General features: G+C 47.1%; 4 protein-coding genes across 4 annotated transcripts; 1 reads left to right on the top strand and 3 right to left on the bottom strand.

The window, feature by feature from the left end:
* Positions 1-304: 304 nt before the first annotated feature.
* On the bottom strand, positions 305-3,763 carry cyp27a2 (cytochrome P450 family 27 subfamily A member 2). The gene is made up of 9 exons (XM_074664425.1): positions 3,171-3,763; positions 2,692-2,882; positions 2,418-2,617; positions 2,140-2,337; positions 1,891-2,054; positions 1,319-1,485; positions 1,162-1,243; positions 843-1,082; positions 305-760 (listed from the first exon to the last, which is right to left on the bottom strand). The coding sequence occupies exons 1-9, from the start codon at positions 3,396-3,398 to the stop codon at positions 584-586; spliced, it is 1,647 nt and encodes a 548-aa protein (XP_074520526.1). The 5' UTR covers positions 3,399-3,763; the 3' UTR covers positions 305-583.
* A 675-nt stretch (positions 3,764-4,438) lies between these two features.
* Positions 4,439-11,790, bottom strand: map3k2 (mitogen-activated protein kinase kinase kinase 2). Its single transcript, XM_074664419.1, has 17 exons — positions 11,328-11,790; positions 10,462-10,534; positions 10,221-10,339; positions 9,924-9,964; positions 9,738-9,837; positions 9,537-9,650; positions 9,361-9,457; positions 9,140-9,270; positions 8,979-9,058; positions 8,775-8,839; positions 8,577-8,669; positions 8,250-8,489; positions 8,026-8,174; positions 7,816-7,947; positions 7,573-7,702; positions 7,305-7,482; positions 4,439-7,224 (listed from the first exon to the last, which is right to left on the bottom strand). Exons 2-17 carry the CDS (start codon positions 10,514-10,516, stop codon positions 7,005-7,007), a joined length of 1,944 nt encoding a protein of 647 aa, XP_074520520.1. The 5' UTR covers positions 10,517-10,534; positions 11,328-11,790; the 3' UTR covers positions 4,439-7,004.
* A 674-nt stretch (positions 11,791-12,464) lies between these two features.
* Positions 12,465-15,934, top strand: sumo1 (small ubiquitin like modifier 1). The gene is made up of 5 exons (XM_074664497.1): positions 12,465-12,605; positions 12,974-13,048; positions 13,685-13,762; positions 13,954-14,025; positions 14,169-15,934. Exons 1-5 carry the CDS (start codon positions 12,594-12,596, stop codon positions 14,235-14,237), a joined length of 306 nt encoding a protein of 101 aa, XP_074520598.1. The 5' UTR covers positions 12,465-12,593; the 3' UTR covers positions 14,238-15,934.
* A 269-nt stretch (positions 15,935-16,203) lies between these two features.
* On the bottom strand, positions 16,204-16,947 carry LOC141785880 (claudin-34-like). The gene has a single exon (XM_074664477.1). It carries the CDS (start codon positions 16,945-16,947, stop codon positions 16,204-16,206), a length of 744 nt encoding a protein of 247 aa, XP_074520578.1.
* Positions 16,948-17,741: the final 794 nt, after the last annotated feature.

Below are 17,741 nucleotides of genomic sequence, written 5' to 3'. Positions count from 1 at the left end.
GGACGGTGGCCTGCGCTGCAAAAAGTGACGGATCCAGATCCAGAGCGGCTGCAGCGCAGACACAGACTCTGGAAACAGGGGAGTCAAAAGCAGGAGCTCCTACAGCGCCTCCTACAGGCGGAGGCTGAGGATACAACCACACAGGCTCCGGCTCTGGATCATTTTTTACAGTGCGCACAGCAGGCGCTCTGCGTCTTTACGCACAGGAAGCAGAGCGACGTCAACCCTTTCAAAACAAAGTTTACACAGTTTTTTTATTTCTTTATTAAATCTGTAACAGTTTTAATGACATTAGGAGCTCTCATCTTTTTAAAAAAAAACTACATTAAGAGTGTTTGTAAAATAGAAAACATATAAAGGTAAGCTTTGAAAAATGTTAAACTGCTGATTATTTTAAAAACTTGTGCAGCTGTTGGAGCAGTTTATCGCAAAGGAAGAGGAAGTAGCTGTTACATGGATTCATGACTCTCATTTTTCACTCTTTATCCTCCTCCTGGTCCCAGATCCTGACACTCTGACAGGAGAGGGCAGCAGAAGATGGTGAAACACTCACACACTCACACACACTCTGACATAACTTATGCTACAGAGCAGGGCAGAGCTGCTCTTCGTGGACAGGGGCGTCTGTGCACGGTGAGCTCTTCTGGACCTGGGGCAGGAAGCGCAGGTTGATGGGCTTTCCAGGGATGAGCAGAGTTCTGGTTTTGGGCTCCACGACCGGGGCCCCGTCCTCTGGTTGGACCTGGTAGTGCTGCATCAGCTGCAGGATGACACACACCAATCACTGCACTGCTCACACATCCTCCCCTCCCATCATCCCCCTGTGCCGGCCCCACACTCACCCTGGACAGAGCGAAGTACATCTCCATCTCAGCCACCCTCTTCCCCACGCAGGCCCGCACGCCCACGCCGAAGGGGATGAAGCTGTAGGGGTGATGCTGGAAGACGCCAGCCTTCGCCCTCCTGCCACAGACGCCACCCGGCCCCTCAGCACGGAGCCAGCGCTCAGGGATGAAGAGCTCTGCGTCCACAAACTGGGCCTCATCGTGTCCGACTGCGTAGTGGCAGAGATGGAACTGAGTCTGGAAAAGGAGACGGAGAAACGAAGAAATGATCAGTGTCACATCTGAGAGGTGAGAAGCACCTGGAGTCACAGCCCACCTTCTTCGGGAACCAGTAGTCGTCCACGATCACCTCGTTTTCTGAAATGAAGCGTCCGTTTCCGGGGACCACGGGGTAAAGTCTGGAGGAGGAAGCAGACGATGATCAGACCCAACATCACAGCGACCTGGAGAGGAGAAGAGACGCTGCAGCTCACCGTAACGTCTCTTTGATGACAGCTTTCAGGTACGGCATCCTGCTCAGGTCCTCTGTGGTCGGCTCACGTCTGTCCGGACACACCGAGTCCACCTCCCTGTGCAGTCGATCCTGAGCCGCTTGGTCCCTCGCCAAACGGTAGAGCGCCCAGGACAGGGTGTTGGAGGTCTGAGGAGGGACGGAGGAGAGGGTTTGATGTGCAATAACTCAACAAAGAGACGAATAAAAACATTTTAAAACCTGAAAAACAAACTTTCTGTCAAACTCCAGCTTGTGATTTCTAAATCAGAGCCTCAGGGCCACGTTACAGCAGAGATAACACTTCCTAAACCTGCAGCTCACAGCTCCAACACGCCTCAACCTCACCGAGGAATGCAGTCAGACCAGCTCTGCGTACGAGCAGCAACACACAGTGCTGGTCCCGTCCCTCAGAGGGCCCGCGTTTGACTGCAGGACGCAGAGAGCTGCAGGAAGTTTGCTCACAGTAAATCTCTCTGTTCTCTGCGGGCACGAAAATAACGACACAGACCTGTCAGCGTCTGCGTCTCCAAACAGATCAGAGCTCATCCTCACCGTGTCCACCCCGCCCAGCAGCAGCTCCGTGACACTGATGTAGACCTCGGCTGTGCTCAGCTTGTCCGAGGACAGCAGGTAGGTCAGGTACATCCCGTCCACCTGCTCCCCGCTGCTCACTCGACTCTGGATCTCAGCCAGTCTCCTGTTGATGAGGCTCTGAGCTGCAGATCACAGGAAACACTTCACCAACACGTCAGCTGCACCATCCAAACCCCCACCCAACCCGTATCTGTCTGCTGAGCATACCTACGTCATAGAGGTCGTCCCAGGCCTGGACGAAGCGCCTCCAGAAGGGGAGGACGCCGCGGCTCCAGCGAGGGAAGAGGACCACGGTCTCGGACAGCTCCAGCATGTCGTTGACGGCGCTGATGAAGCGCAGCGTGTCCTCTGGGATCTCCTCCTGCAGACAGCCCAGCCTGGTCTCAAACAGGATGGAGGAGATACCTGCAGGTGGAGGAGGAGGAGGGTGGAGGTGAGTGGACGTGTGCCTCACTCCTCAGTCACACCTGTCGTCTCAAACCCACCTTCAAAGCCGAACTTGTAGAGCTCAGCAGCCACGTCTGAGACGGTGGTCTGATCCTGACTGCGGCTCCGGAGGAGCTCCACGCGCCGCAGCAGGTCTCCAACCACCTGGTGGATGATGGGGGCGTAGGCCGACACCTCCTGGAGCTTCAGCATCCTGGGGTTCAGGGCGCTGCGGATCCTGTGCCACTCCTGTCCCGTGCTGAGAGGAGGAGAGAGAGGGTCAGTGAGAAACTGCATCTCCCATAAGCCCCTGCTCCGTCTGTCTTCACTCACTCCACATGCAGACCGTAGGCCTGCCCCCTCAGGTCTCGGTACTCCTTCCAGTGCGGCAGCTCGGCCCGGACCGGGTGCTGACCCTCCTGGCGGATCACCTGAGCGATGAGCTCTGGAGTCGCCACGTTGACGATGTCGAAGGGACCAAACTTGGAACGCCAGATGGGTCCGTACAGACTCCTCTGAACATCCTGTGAGCAGAGGATTTAAAGGATCAGTTCAACATTTTTCAGCTCTCACTTCAGTCAAAGCTGTAACAGCTGAGTCTGACAGAGACATTCAGACCGGCCCCAACATGAACCAAAACATTACACAACACCATCACTCAGCAGGACCCAGTTTCTGCTCCCACAGGGATCCAACACCAGATCACACCACAGTTACTCCCAGACTGTTAGAGGAAGAGGATCATCTGCTCTCTGTGGATTATTTCACAGGCTGGAGTTTGGAGAGGATCACTTCCTCAGAGCTTCATCTACCTGCAGTTTGTGGCTTTTGTCCGCGTATCCTTTGATGAATAACCAGTATAAAGTGGTGGCTAAACTGGGCCCCGGCAGGTCGTCGATGCTCTTCAGCTTCCCAGTCTGCGCCTGGATGTTCAGGTTCCTCCTGAGCCGGAGGTCCGGACCGGCTCGACCTGCTCCTGGTCCCCGGATTAGGAGTGCTGACAGGCGGAGAGGCTGGGCTGCAGCTGCTGGGAGACTCATGCTGGGAGTAACTCCACAGCTCCTCACTGCAAACTCTTATTTTGTTGAGCTCCTGCAGGGATCTTCCGGCGTTAGGGAGAGGCTCAGGGCTCCAAAGTTTCACCCTCACTTCCTTCACATGCGTCGTTCAGTTTGTCTCAGCCCCTCCCACAAGACATGATGGAGAGATGACAGAAATGAGGAGAGGAGACAGGAAACGAGTTGAAACCACGTGTTCAGGTGATGACGGCGTCAGCTGATCACCTGTGGATCATCTGTCCTGCTCCAGTGTCCTCTCTGTGTCTTTTTCTACAGCGGTTCCTGGATTAAACATCTTAAAAAGTTCACTTCTACCTCTGTTCATTCAGTGTTTACATTCGAGCATCTGCAATGTGGCTGCACATCCGGGTAACTACCCAGAATGTGACATCATTGAAAACAAAATTGGCAGATATATCTAAAAACAAGTAAAAAATTATCGTTTTAATATATCATGCGCAAGAATAAGTATTTCGTGCGCACGATTTATATATTTTTTTTCTCTGTGGCACTTGAAGAAAAAAACAACAACTCCGTTTTTTCACGAAGAATAAATTATTTATTACTTACTTATTTGTACTCTAAAAAAAAAAAAAAATGTCGAAACTTCAGGAAAAAAATTACTCAGAGAAACAGAATTAATTATAATTAAAAACAAACCAATTTAAAAAATATCTATCAGAAAAATGAAATCAATTACCACAAAAAATTACTCAAAAAAACAGAAATAATTATAACAAAAAACAAACCAATAAAAAAATATATTAATCAGAGAAACTAAATTAATTAACACAAAAAAAACAAAACCGAAGAATAAATTACTTTGAAAAACCTTCCGTATATAACTGGTTTACTATTAACTATTATAGATGGGTGCAGTTTTACATGATGACCACCGGGGGGCGATAGAGCTCCACGACTGACGCTGGAGGTCAGGTAAAACACACTTTTGGGTTTTTTTCTATGGTTTTATTTTCCAGAATAATATCCCTGCAAACAAACGATTCAACGCCACATCCATGTGAAATAAATATCTTTTATTTTCATGTCATAATCGTTGAATTATGAACACAGAGCTGTTGCAATACTCCAGAATTTTGCCAAAAAACAGCAACCATTCAACGGCACCGCTGCGTCTCTCTGGACCCAACCATGCATAAAATCTCCCATTAAAAAAAAAGTAAAATAAAAAATATATTAAAAAATTATGCGTACCACTGATATACAGATCTGATATAAACAGGCTTATTGGTCACAAACCAATTATAATTATAAACATGGCTTCTTTTACAATACACAGAGACCAAACGTGAGATATAAGTGGACTTTTCTTTTTTCTGTTTTTAAAAAAGGGTACATTTTCTTTTTTACATTTGTACATATTTTATTTACCTTTTCCAAACTCTTTTTTTTAATGTTGTCGACCCCTACAGTCAGAATGCTCAAGGCATTTAGGGTGCAGTGTCCAAAAAGTACAAGTTGCAGTAAATGCACTTCTCCAACTTGAACTCGCACACACACACACACAAACACACACACACTTACACACATTCACACCCAGGAATGGCAGCAGTGGCTTTACACACTACAGAGAGAACTACAGGTGTATCTTGGCGTCTGCAGGTGACAAATACTGGTACTGAAGACTGAATCAACAGTGATAAACGAGGCCATCTGACGGTGAAAATCTGAGACATTACATTCATGTTTGAGTCATCAACACACACACACACACACACACACACAGAAACAAAGTAAAAAATCTCTAAAATGTGCAAAGAAAAAGTGGCTGAGCTGAGCTGCACGAGGCCAGCCGATGCGGGGTGGTGGGAAAGCATCAGTGAGTCAAAGATAGTGCATAACGGTCGTGCGTATTAAGGGTACCAGTGCTGGCGGCGTTGATCTGTTTTGTTCGCCACCTTTAACTCAATACAACACCGAATGATTTCATGACACAGGGCTGATTCACAAAATAAACAAACGTATTTCCTCCAGCATTTCTGGACATGTACCGCTTTAAAGATGCCAAGCTGAGTGAAGAAGGTGTTTGGAGTTTGTTTTTGAAAGTTTGAACAACCTGCAGGTGAAAACACAGAGCAGCTAAAGTTAATAAGTGCTTTTACAGAAACCACTTATCGTGACGAAGGTTCAGTGTGTACCAACTCAGAACCACGTTTGTAAGGAGTAAGAAGTGCTCTTCCTTTACGAGCTGATAGAAATAGTGTTTCAGGTAGAAGCTTCTCCTTCCTGCACTAAACGTACCTTTAGACCCAAACCCATCCAGCACTAGACTCTGCTGCGTACAGGGAGGTGGATGCTTAGAAAGCTCCATGAATCGTAACCAAACAGACGTTCAAAGAAAGAAAACATGAGGAGAGGAGCGGTTTGGCTAAAGTGACGAGGTTATTCTGAATTTGGCAACAACATGTCTGCTTGTTGTTGTTAAAAAAAAGGCTGTGAATACTGTAAACGCCTTCAAATGTGAGTGTGCAGGAGTGCATGCAAGGCCAACAAACTACCAACAGGAGCTGACAGGAGTGCTGCAGAGAAACCTCAGCTGGAGGACAGTAAAACGTACCCGATGCAGCAGCAAAACAACGTGAAAGTTCAACGACAAGCAGCTCCAAACATCCAGGAGAAGGTTTCAAGTCTGACGCCTGTGGTTCGAACAGCATCATACAGCCAGAGCTCTGACCAATCAGCTTTGAGCGTCTGCAGCGGACAAACACAGCTCTCCTGCGCCTCTTCATCAAGTTACCACGCTAAGCTAAGCTAGCAGGAGCGTCACCGGCACAGAGAGCAGGCCAGCACAGCACATGAGCCGAGGGGGGACCAGGATGCTGACAGGACTTCCTGTGGCTGAAAAGGCAGAAACGGATGATTAAGCCGAGCCGTGAGCAGCTCGCTTTGGGCTAACGGTGGAAGGCAGTTCAACATGGAGGCAACACAACCAAGAGAAACCAGACTGCAGTCAAAGAAAAGAACAGAAAAGGCACATGGCAAAGGTAGAGGAGGAAGAGGAGGAGGAAGGTAGTTCACAGACAGCCAAGCAGAAAAGACGAGAGAGCAGGAGACAGGAAGCTTCTTCCAGGAGTGTTCATTTCATCGTTAGCAGCAGGCCGCGGTCGCCGTCTTCATCGCTCGGGGGTTTGGCGGGAGACTACATTCTGGGGTCAGGTCAGCAAGACGGGGAGGGGGCGCTCTAGAGTCAGGCATCATCTCCTGAAGGTCCACAACACGACGCGATCCCACGTTGGATGGTTCCCAAAGAGAAACCGTACAAACATAAAAAAGGAGCTTTCAAAGAGTCGGTTACAGGAGGAGGTGCTCCGCTCCTCCGTGTTCGATCATTAAGGTGCAACTTGCAAAGAAAAATGAATCAACTCGTGTCCTCTATGGCAGTCTCATAAAAACAGAGACAGGAGGAGCAGCGACTCCTCCGCTCCCACCAACAAGCCCCGACTCCTTCCAGCCACCTCCTCCCAGTCCAACATGGTTTCAGCGCCGAGGTGGGGGCGGGCTCAGAGGCAGGGACACTGTCAGGTAAGGCCATCTCTGGCTGTTCGGCAGGCGGGGTGAGGTGGGGGGTTAATGTACAAAGATGTGCCTCAGTAGCTCGTCAGCAGACGGACGCTGCTTGGTCTCTACAAAGATCCGTTTGAGGAACTCTCGGCAGTGGTCCGAAACGTGCGCGGGCAGGACAGGGTTCGTGGGTTGGGTGGCGATCTTAAAGATGGCCGCCATGGCCTCGAACTCTGCCCAGGGGGGCCGCTGGGTCAGCATCTCCACGACGGTGCAGCCCACGCTCCTGAGGGCAGAACCAGGATTGAACAGGTGAGACAGGAACCAACAAACACGTTCAGAGAGACGCTGAGGGGCGGGACTCACCAGATGTCCGCCTTCCTGCCGTAGCCCTCTCCACTGATCACCTCCGGGCTCATCCAGTACGGGGTCCCGGTCACAGACATGATCCCTGTTCCTGACAGGCAGATGGTCTGTAGGCGCCGGCTGGCCCCAAAGTCCCCCAGCTTCACGTTACCCACCGAGTCCCGGAGGATGTTGGCCCCTGAGCAAAGAGGAGGAAGTCACGGCGTGGACTTCAGGTTTTAAAGACAGTTTTTAAAACATCTCTTCATGGAGGAGGTGAAACACTCACCTTTGATGTCTCTGTGGACGATCATGTTGCTGTGCAGGTAGGAGACTCCCTCCAGGATCTGCCGGGTGTAGCGCCGCGTCACGTTTTCTGTCAGCGCCCCGTACGACTTCAGCTGGTCTTTGATGGAGCCCTGAAAACCCGGATAGAAACTTATTCCAAACAGAAACTGTTTTAGTTTACAGGTGTTTTCGAGCAGCGCCTGGTCAGTGACGGACAGTTTGTCAGACAGACAGCAGCACTCACTCCAGGCATGTACTCCATGAAGATGGAGAGCGTTCGCTCCATGCTGTCCCGCAGGCAGCCGTAGTACTGGACGATCCGCTCGTTGCACAGATTCTTCAGGAGCTGGATCTCACACTCCAACGCGCTGACCTCCTAAACCACACAGAGCACATCCTGTTGTAGTCTCCACCTGTGACCCCACAAACAGAGCCTGATGACGAACACGCTCACCTTGCTGGTCTCTGGACTCTCAGGGTCAAACTGGACCTGTTTGACGGCGAGTTCTCGTCCGGTGTCGGCATCATAACAGAGGAAAACCCGTCCGAAGGCTCCCTGACCCAGGAGCTTCCCCAGCCTCCAGTTGGTTGGTGCTCGAGGAGCTGAAAGGGAGGAGAGGAGTCAGACGGCTGTGAACAGACAGGGTGACCTGGGATCAGCGAGGAGGCTGGACTCACAGCGGCTGGGGGGGCTGATGTCCATCACAGACAGGGTTGAAGGAGCAGCTGGGTTGGGACTGGGTTCGATGTCGCTGCCCCGCCGCGGCCTCCTGGTGGGGCCCGGGGCCTCCTCCAGGTCAGGGGTGAAGACACTGCTGCCGCTGCTGGTGCTGGGCGACTGCTCCGTGGGGCTGAAGCTGACCGGGGAACGGAAACCGTGAACCTGTGTCCTCCGAGCCCGAGGGAAGGTCTTCCTCCCTGAGGAGAGGAGGACAAGAAGAAGAAATGATCAGAACGACAACACCATCCAGACTGAAACAGAAACTGTTCAGGAACAGGTCCCACCGTCGCTGTAATCCTGGAGGCCGAAGGGGATGCCGTATCGTCGAGGGTAGGTTCCACCTTTCCCTGACTTCTCAAACACTGGGATGTCGTACTCTGAAAGCAGGTCAGATATTACCAAGAACAATCACTCACTGATGATTTTGTTCCTCTTTAGTTCATCAGTGAGTCTTCAGGTGTGTTTGAAATGCTTCTACCTACCTGGGAAGTCTTGGTGGTTGTCAGGGTAGCTCTGTGCTCGAGGCATCCTGGACTTTGGGTAGTCGCTGAGCAGAAGACAGAAAGTTTGACATCAAGATGAGACGATTTATACACATCATCCTCGTGTATCTGCTGAAAGCTTCAATCAGAAACACAAAAGCCCCTCAGTTTGATGTGGTCTGAGTTTAGTACCCAGGTCCTGACCTGTCCAGCGGGCTGTCCAACGAGGGGCAGCTTCCTGACGCAGAGTTTTCTGGACTGCTCATGGACAGAGGATCCAGCATCTGAAGGACAAACCCAAACATCACCATGCATGTCCCGTGTCTGCTGTTAACTCTTCGTGTTGTTGAACGTCTGTGACGTACCTGATCCATGCTCTCAGGAATGAACTCCCCCTCGCTGTTGATGCTGGTGAAGGAGCCATTCCTCGCCACTTGCTGGAGCGCGTCGGGAATGTATCCTGGAGGAGGGGAGCTGCGGTCTGTGGAGTGGGAGCCTGAGGATGGTGTCAGAGAAATAAATGAGTTTGTGGTTTGTGTCTGGTTCATCAGCTTCAGAGCTACTTTAAATATTTCTCACATCTCACCTATCAAACTGAGCATGCTCTTCTTGTCAGCCACCCTGAATCCTGTGTTGTCCAGCTCCTCGTGGGACGGCAGGAGGTCCATATTGGAGGACAAGTTCTGGAGAAACAAAACCGAATCAGTTCAGAGTCAGTGTTTAAGATTTTAAATATGTCTCAGGTGTTCTCCCTCTGCTGACCTGAGACGGGCTCTGGAGCACCAGGAGGATCTTCAGGCTCTTCATGTGAACACTGCGATCCAGCAGCTCTACAGCCTTGTCCAGGTCGTCCTGAGTGGTCAGAGGAATCACCAACTGCAGGAAAAGATGACACGTTTATTCTCATTCAGTGAAGCATCAGAAAAATACTCTTCAGCACGGTGAGATCTTTGAGCCCCACACCTCGTTGTTGGTGTAATGAAGGTCCATCATCTGACCAAAAGCCACCTTTGCTTTGGCCTTCAGGTCGTCCAGTTTGACAGGGCGAGGAAACTGCAAAATCCTAAAGAGGAGAGGTCAGAGGTCAGCGGGACACGCAACAGGACTGAGCTGACAAGACCAAAGTGATGGATGTGCTTAAAGCTTCACCTCTTCTCCCCTTTGAACTCGAACTTCACTCTGACGTCGTTCTATGAGGTAGACAGCAACCACATATTAAAAAATAAAGACATTTTATCCAAGAAAATAAAAGCTGGACTATCACTGCTGTCATTGGACACTCTGTTGTTGTTGTTTTTTTTTTAAAGTAACTTTGTTGAGACAGTGGAGAGAGTAGGAAATGACACACAGGCTGGACTTGAACCACCTGCTTGAGGGCGAACCTCGTCGGCCCAGACCACTAGGCCACCTGCATCCCACCCTGATTACTCTGAACACAGTGGTTACCTGGTTCTTGGGCGATGAGGCTTTGGGTTTGCCCAGGTCCGACAGGAACATTGCAGGACGGCTAGAGCGGTGCAGTTCGGCCAGGTCCTGCATGATTGAGTTCAGCGCCTCCTGCTCATCTGAGGGCAGAAAGATTTCACTTATTCAGCTGGTGTTATTAATGTGAAATAAATAACAGCTGTTTAGTTGGTTTAAGCCCTAGTGAGTGTTACTTGTTATCTGCAGACACACACACACGTACCCATCATCATGGCACAGCGATTGACCCAGAAGGCCAGGAAAGAGGATTCTCCCATCAAAGGGATTCCTTTCTCCTGCAACAGAAAAAGTACAACATAAATCCTGACATGAAGTTGATGAGGACACAAGCTGGAGCCTGAAGCTACTGTTTGATCAGCAGGTAAACACAGAGACAGCATGCACACTTTGGATTTCATTCCCAAAATAACATCTGGATTATCTAAGGTTAACTCTTAATGTTTCCATTCAACACAAAAGATCTTTGAGATTGAACATAGGACAGTCTGTTTGGACATTAAAGATGGCCTATGCTAATCAAAGCCTGTGATCATCAGAGTCCAAATGAGGCTAAATCTGACAGATCCATCACACTGATGAGAGTAGCCTGTGACACTCCATATTAGCAAAACATTTAAGATTACATTACATGAAATAACTCATTTATAAGCCACTGCAGCGAGCTTTCAAGTGACAGCGATGATATCATTATTGATAACAACAATCTGAGGTTATTATGGCCTCATTTAGTCTGTGATGAGCTTTGAATTAAGAGGCTAGCGTTAGCTGAGCAGCAGCGCAGGCTAAACGGTTCAACAACTGTTGCTAATCCATGAGACACTGCAAGCAACGCAATGAGGTGCTGTAAGGAACAGTTGACATCTCTGAATGAAGATCAAAACACACATTTAGAGACACAGATCTCTTCCAGATGAAGCGCTAGGAGCTAGCTGAGAGTTCGTGTAGGGCTAGCTGTCAGGCCAGGGAAGTTATCCAGCTAAGCTATCGCTAACTAGCCTTTAGCCATTCCTCACAACACGGCCCCAAACAATCATCAAACAACAATCAGGTCCATCTTCAGCATCGTACCTGGTGGCTGATTGTATCTGTATTCACTCCCTCATCCACAGGGCCGGTGACAGGAGCCCCGGGCCCTGCGGAGGACGCTGGAGGAAGCAGAAGTTTGGTCCTCAGCTCCCAACTTCACTCGAGTCCTGCTGGGCCACGACGACGAGGCCCTGTGGCTGTCAGATCGGCCCAGGGGATGGATCCAGGTGGACAGATGACCCTGTAATGGTTAATCTAACCACGATCTGCAGTGTCCGTTAGTTAAACCGAGCAGAGTTAATCCACAGCTCTCATTTTGTTGCTGACTGGTTGACGGTAGCTTCGCTCGCTGTTGCCCCTGGTTGCGTGAAGCTAACAGCTCGTTCAAGATGCTCACAGGAAGTCAAGGGATTCTGCCTACAAGTTAAAAGCAAAGCATTTCCCCGAAAGGAAAACCCACTCATTTATTTTTCTCCACTTTATGTTGGTAGTCAGTAACCAGAAGGGATCTTTTCACTCTGAGACACTTGACAGGTCTTAACCCCAGAACCTCGTTGGAAGAGTCCAACAAAAACACAACCTGTGATGTCAGAGGGATATCCTTCAGACACATGACATGTATATATAATTAAATACATTTTTAGAGGATTAATGGCAACTGTTGGTATTGATTAAAACATTTAAAATTGTTTAGCCAAGAGGATTTGATAAGAATATTGCAAGGTTAAGTGTTGCAAAAACAAGTCTCCATTCAGTTCAGAGTAAAGTATTGATGGGAATGGACTTGTTAATGTTTAATAGCAAAACGAAGGCGAATTTTATGAACAGAATACGTAGGAAAAAATAACCCATAACAGTAATTGCACTTTTTTTGAGAGCCTAATAAATCGCTTAATAGCCAAACAGGAAGCTGAAATTATCAATTAATAAACAGAGAATTATATATAATCTTCAAAATATGTATCTTTAGGAATTAGGAATGTTATTAGGAATGTTAAAATGTTTTGTTTTTGTTTTTTTTTTACCCTGGTCGTTTAATGGTATTTTTTAACAGAATACTTTTTTATTCACATACAGCTAATTAAACGAAAAGAAACCACGCCAAACAATAAAAAAAAGGTTTTGGGCTCGACACTTTCGCGTTAACGGGCTTTTAATTAGAGACGTATTACTTTGAAGGAAACCATCCGCTGCGTCATTTCCAGTTATTAGCAATTTCTCACAACATCAAGCTACAGCTGCGCGTGAAAGCTAACGTTCGCTTCATCTTTTCTCACTAAATTTTAACATTAAAAACACAGAAAAAGCATGTCAGACACGGTGAGTAACAAACTCTAAACGGTGCTTATTGTTTTTAAAGCGCTGAAAATTCAAAAAGAGGCAAAATAATGATTCTGTGCCGCCACCTCGTAGCTTGTTATTTAAGATGCTAACTGTTAGCTCCTGTAGCTTCAGGCCCTGAACTCACTGCCTGTAAAGCTGTTTAGCCTGCAGTTAGCTTTGTGTCTAGCACAATTTGAAACTGCTCCCAAACAAGTTGAAGTGTTTTCACATTTTGAAGCCGAAACGTGAATATTTATGGTGGTGTTTGTAAAATTAGCTGAATGGAGCCTTTGGGCCTACGTACTGCTCGAGTGCCCTTTAAATGCTGTTTGTTGCTGATGTTTTGTGTTGTTGTTGCATTTTAGGAGACAAAACCATCCAGCCAAGACGGAGGGGACAATAAGGATGGGGAGTACATCAAATTAAAAGTGATTGGGCAGGTATGTTCTGGATATTTTTGAGTTTACCTGTAGCATTGGATAGAAGTAGTGTTGTTGTTTATGTCCGATAAACACGTAGTGCTAACGTCACGTTTAATTTTAATATTTACTATGAAATAATAAAGGAATTGTGCACTTTTCATGTGCGTGATATCAAGATTCAGTGGAGATTTTTATTGATATATGCGAGGCAGGGAATAAACACAAAGCAAGCTGTTCAAAAATAAACATATATCTCTTATTTATCCCATAACTTAACAGCTAAGTAGCTTTACTGTGAAATTTCTGTGATATTCCCATTCAATAAGAAAAAAAATATTGCAGTGTCAGTTCATGTAGTAGTCATGAAGTCCTGTTTTCAACCAGAGCAAAAAATTATTAAATTGATACAGTCAGTGTAATGTCCAGCTCTGCCTTCAACATAATGTTTGGTATTCATTTATTACAACATACGATATGAGTTGCTTTGTCTTGTGTTGGTATTTGGGGACATTTACTAGTAGTACATTTAAAAAAAAAGATGAATGACATATTGTGTGTTTAGTTGTGGACAAATTCTTAATTTTTAAAAACTTTTTTGAGTAATGATGCTGTGGTCTTAACCTCTTACTTATAACCTTTACTTCGTGCCTACAGGACAGCAGTGAAATCCACTTTAAGGTGAAAATGACGACGCATCTGAAGAAGCTGAAGGAGTCTTACAGTCAGAGACAGGTAAGAGGGAAATTACACCTGCCTGTGCCTGTTACTGATTGACAACACCAGACTACAGAAAAGCACAGAGTCACGCCTGCTTCAGTAGAATCTGGGTCTATTGATTTAGTTTTACTACTTACCGTAGTTGTTAAGATTTAGCAGCACTAGAAGACATTATATCTGATGGACCTGGGTGTGTTTTCCTACAGGGCGTTCCAGCCGGCACGCTAAGGTTCCTGTTCGAGGGACAGCGAATCTCGGATAACCAGACTCCAAAAGAGGTAAACTCGTCTACATGCAGTTTTTCCTCATATATAAATGATTTGTTCCAGCTTTTACTACCTAAAAGAAAAGGAATACGTGTCTGATGCTGTAACGTATCTCTCCGCTGATCATCTGTCTGTTTGTTTGTCTGTTATGTCAGCTGGGGATGGAGGACGAAGACGTCATTGAAGTCTATCAAGAACAGACCGGCGGACTTTGGAATGACTAAATCTCCTGCATTTCTAAATCTTTTTTTTATTTTATATTTTATTTTGTATGTATGTACGTATTTTTTGTTCAGTTCTGTTCAAACCATCTGGATCAAAACTGACTCTATCAGGGCTTCCATTGGAGAAGGCAGGGAGGTAAACACAGTCTGAGGTAAGGATCATGAAACAGACAGCAGGTTCTGAAGTGCAGGGATGCTAATGTTGTTTATTGGAGCAATAGCATTTATTGTGATTTTTAATAGTAATGTCACATTACCTTGTTTGTTGTTATCCTGTCCTTTAGGAGGGATTTCAAAGAAAACTTTTCTGCTCTGTCAATGAATTATTCACCCAAAAACCCACACTTTTTAGCCATCAGAGTCATGGTGATGTGTTCAGCTTTGTGTCAGTTTCATTCAAAGAATAGAAATGAATGTGAACCTGTTTTTCTAAGAATATTGTTGTAATTCATGAAATAAAAAAAGTCTGTTCATTTGTTAATGCTAGGATTTTATTTTTTATTTTTTTGACACAAAGTCAAATGATGTAACCGTACATCTTAGAGGAAAACAACCGGTGCATTCTTTGGTTTCCCCTTGAAAATGATGCAGATTTTAAAACAGATGCTCATGAAGCATCCTTTCCTATCAAGGCCAGTTGAGCGCACACAATCCCCTGTTCACTGTAAAAGGAGACATTAAAATAAGATAATCTTCTACTTTTATTCAGAAAAACAAGTTTGCTTGTTTTCATGAAGTAACCAGAGGAGTTTGATGCACCGCGTCAGGAGTGGGGGACAGTTATTTTCACACACCAGGATGAACAGTTTCTCTGCATTTGAATCATTTGCATTTACAACCTGTGTGTGCGCCATGTTTAAACTTCACCTCCATGAAATTGTACCATGATGATAAAGCTGGAGCAGACCTGATATTTGAGATTTTAAACTGTTTTTAAACGATAAATGTGCTTTACATGTATATGTTGTACTCAGTGTTAGAGCGTGTTTGAATGAAATGCCACGTTTCTCCTGTGTTGTCTTTAACTTATATTGGAGGGATTCATTGTTAGGAAATGGCTAAATATAAACCTGTTATGCAAATGTTTGCTCGCTGACAGATACGGGATATAAACCTGGCTGTGACCTGTCCTCCAGGAGAAAGAAAAGTCCTCTATGAACAGTGATGTGTTACACTTTGTGTCAGCGCTTGATTTTGAAGCTTGTCTTTTTTTTGTTCTTGGATTGAACCTTCAGTCTGTGTACTGTATGAAGTTCCTCTAAAGGTTAAGATCAGCAGCAGCAGCCGCCCCTAACTGTGCCATCTTTGGAGGATGGTTAAAGAGCCCCTCAGGGAGACAGTACTGAGTCTCTACGCAGCAAAACAGAGTCCCCACCGCCCCAGGAAGGACCAGGAAAAGTGATTTAACAGCAAACGTGAAGTAGTGATTCTGTCCCCACAGATCATGATTGAGATTTCCAGTAGAAATTTTTAGAATTTGACCTCAACCTGACCAAACTTTACTTCTGTCCTCTTTCTATTATGCATCGGTGAACAGCTTAGGTGATCCCAAGTCCTCCAGAATCCCCGAGCAGGCAGGAAGAGCTGTGATCTCAGTGAGGGAGGGACTGTTCACTATCAGAGGAACGTTGATACAGATGGTTTGAAATTCTTGGTATGAACTTTTTGCTTTTTTGAATAAAATATGTAAGAAAATTCATCTCTTCTCTCCCTCCTCTCTCTGATCTCTACATGACTTTATCTTTATGCTATCTTGAAAGTATTTAAATGTTCACTCCCTGCAGACACAGACTGTAACCTGGGTTTTTCCCACACAGAGTATAATCTCTTATTTTTACGTCATCTTAAGGAAGTCTCCCAGCAGACAGACGGGTTGAGGTTTTATTTGGGATGAATCACAGTTTGTTTCAAACCACATGAGTCTGTGTCACACATCCCTCTTCTTTAAAATGTAAGTTCATCATGATCACAGCTGTTCATGAGACTCAAACGCTGGGTTGTCTCTCCCTCTCATGTCAGTCAGAGTCCCAGATCCTGCAGAGCGCTCCAGGTACACGTCATGTCTCAGAGTAGGCAGGGCCCCCAGCTGTGACCTCACAGGTAACCTGTAGGAGCAGAAAACAATCCCAGAGACCGCCATCAGCACAGCCCCCACCACCCCCACCCCAATCCCGAAGCCCACGCTTTGGGAATCAGGAGCCGGAGGCATTTTGAACTCAGGGGGGAACCTGATGGTCTGATTGGTCACCACAGAGCTCACGTTCCACAGAAGAGGAATCAGAGACGTCGCCGCCGACAGCAGACTCAGCCCACCTGTGATGACACACAGCAGACGGATCGGGGAGGTCTTCATCCCAAAGTAGATGTTCCTCAGAGCGTACACGCCCCCGGCGTTCCCACAAAGCCCCACCAGGAGAGACAGCAGCATGAGCACCTGCCCCGCCACGATCTCTGGGGGTGTGAAGGCCTCCGTCAGGCCGATGTACTGACAGTGCGTGGCCACGAAGCCCGGGCTCACCAGAGAGTGGCTGTTAAAGCAGGCCCTCCACAGACCCACCCAGGCCTCCCCAGACGTGATGATCTCCCTGTCAGAGACCTGCCAAACCCTCCACTGGATCAGGCCCAGGGCCACCGCCGTCAGCGTCCAGCCCACGCAGCCGGCCCAGAGGGCGCAGAGCTGAGCGTGTGCAGTGTGAACCAGGTACGTCATCAGTGAAAAAACACCTCAGGTATTCATCATAAGGGGTCAGAGCCTCAAGTCTGTCTCCAACTCTTTCTTCTTCTTCTCTCTTCAGCAGATCCTTCTTCCTGATGCTCACCTGTTCCCTGGTTACCTGGCAAACAAGCTCCTGCTCCTCCCTGTCAAACAGATTCAGGTGTTTATGGGTAAGAACGAACATTCACAGACAGAAATGATGATGTGGATTTATTTTCTCAAAGTAAAATCAGAAAAACCTCCAATAATGGATCTTAAACGGTTAATCTGAGGCGTTAAAGACGACCGCTGGTCTTAGATCAAACTCTGACCTACCTGAGCGACCCCTTTCCTCCAGATCCTCGTGATGCTGCTTCGTCTCTGAGGCTCAAACCGACTGAAAGTCTCATGAGGAAGTGAGATGAAGGGCGGCTCCTCCTCGTGAAGCCAGAAATGGCCTTGATACAGTTTCCCGTCATGTCCCAAAGTGTTAATGATTGACAGCGTTTCCAGCACGATGGAGGTGGTTACAGTATGAAAACACACAAACGAGTCCTGTCACGGCAGAAACATCACCTTAAGAAACGTTTCTCTGTTTGATTTTTTACTAAAGTTTAGTTTTTTATCTGAACATGCTACGCTTTTTCTGTAATCAGATCTGTGATCAGTCCTGTCCCCTCCCCTGAAAACAAACAGTGTGACGCCTGCAGGGGTTCAAAGGTCGCAGGGTCAGTATCAGGAGGATCACTGGGTCGACTCACGTGAAGTAAAACCATAACACAGACTGAGACAAACAGGAAAACATCACC

Source organism: Halichoeres trimaculatus, unplaced genomic scaffold (genome assembly GCF_033239565.1).
Source record: "Halichoeres trimaculatus isolate MK-OKI-2021-1 unplaced genomic scaffold, fHalTri1.1 fHalTri1_scaffold_24, whole genome shotgun sequence".
NCBI classification, from domain to species: domain Eukaryota; kingdom Metazoa; phylum Chordata; class Actinopteri; order Labriformes; family Labridae; genus Halichoeres; species Halichoeres trimaculatus.
The sequence above is the reverse complement of the archived record's forward strand: the minus strand, read 5'-3'. Positions and strand labels throughout refer to the sequence as shown.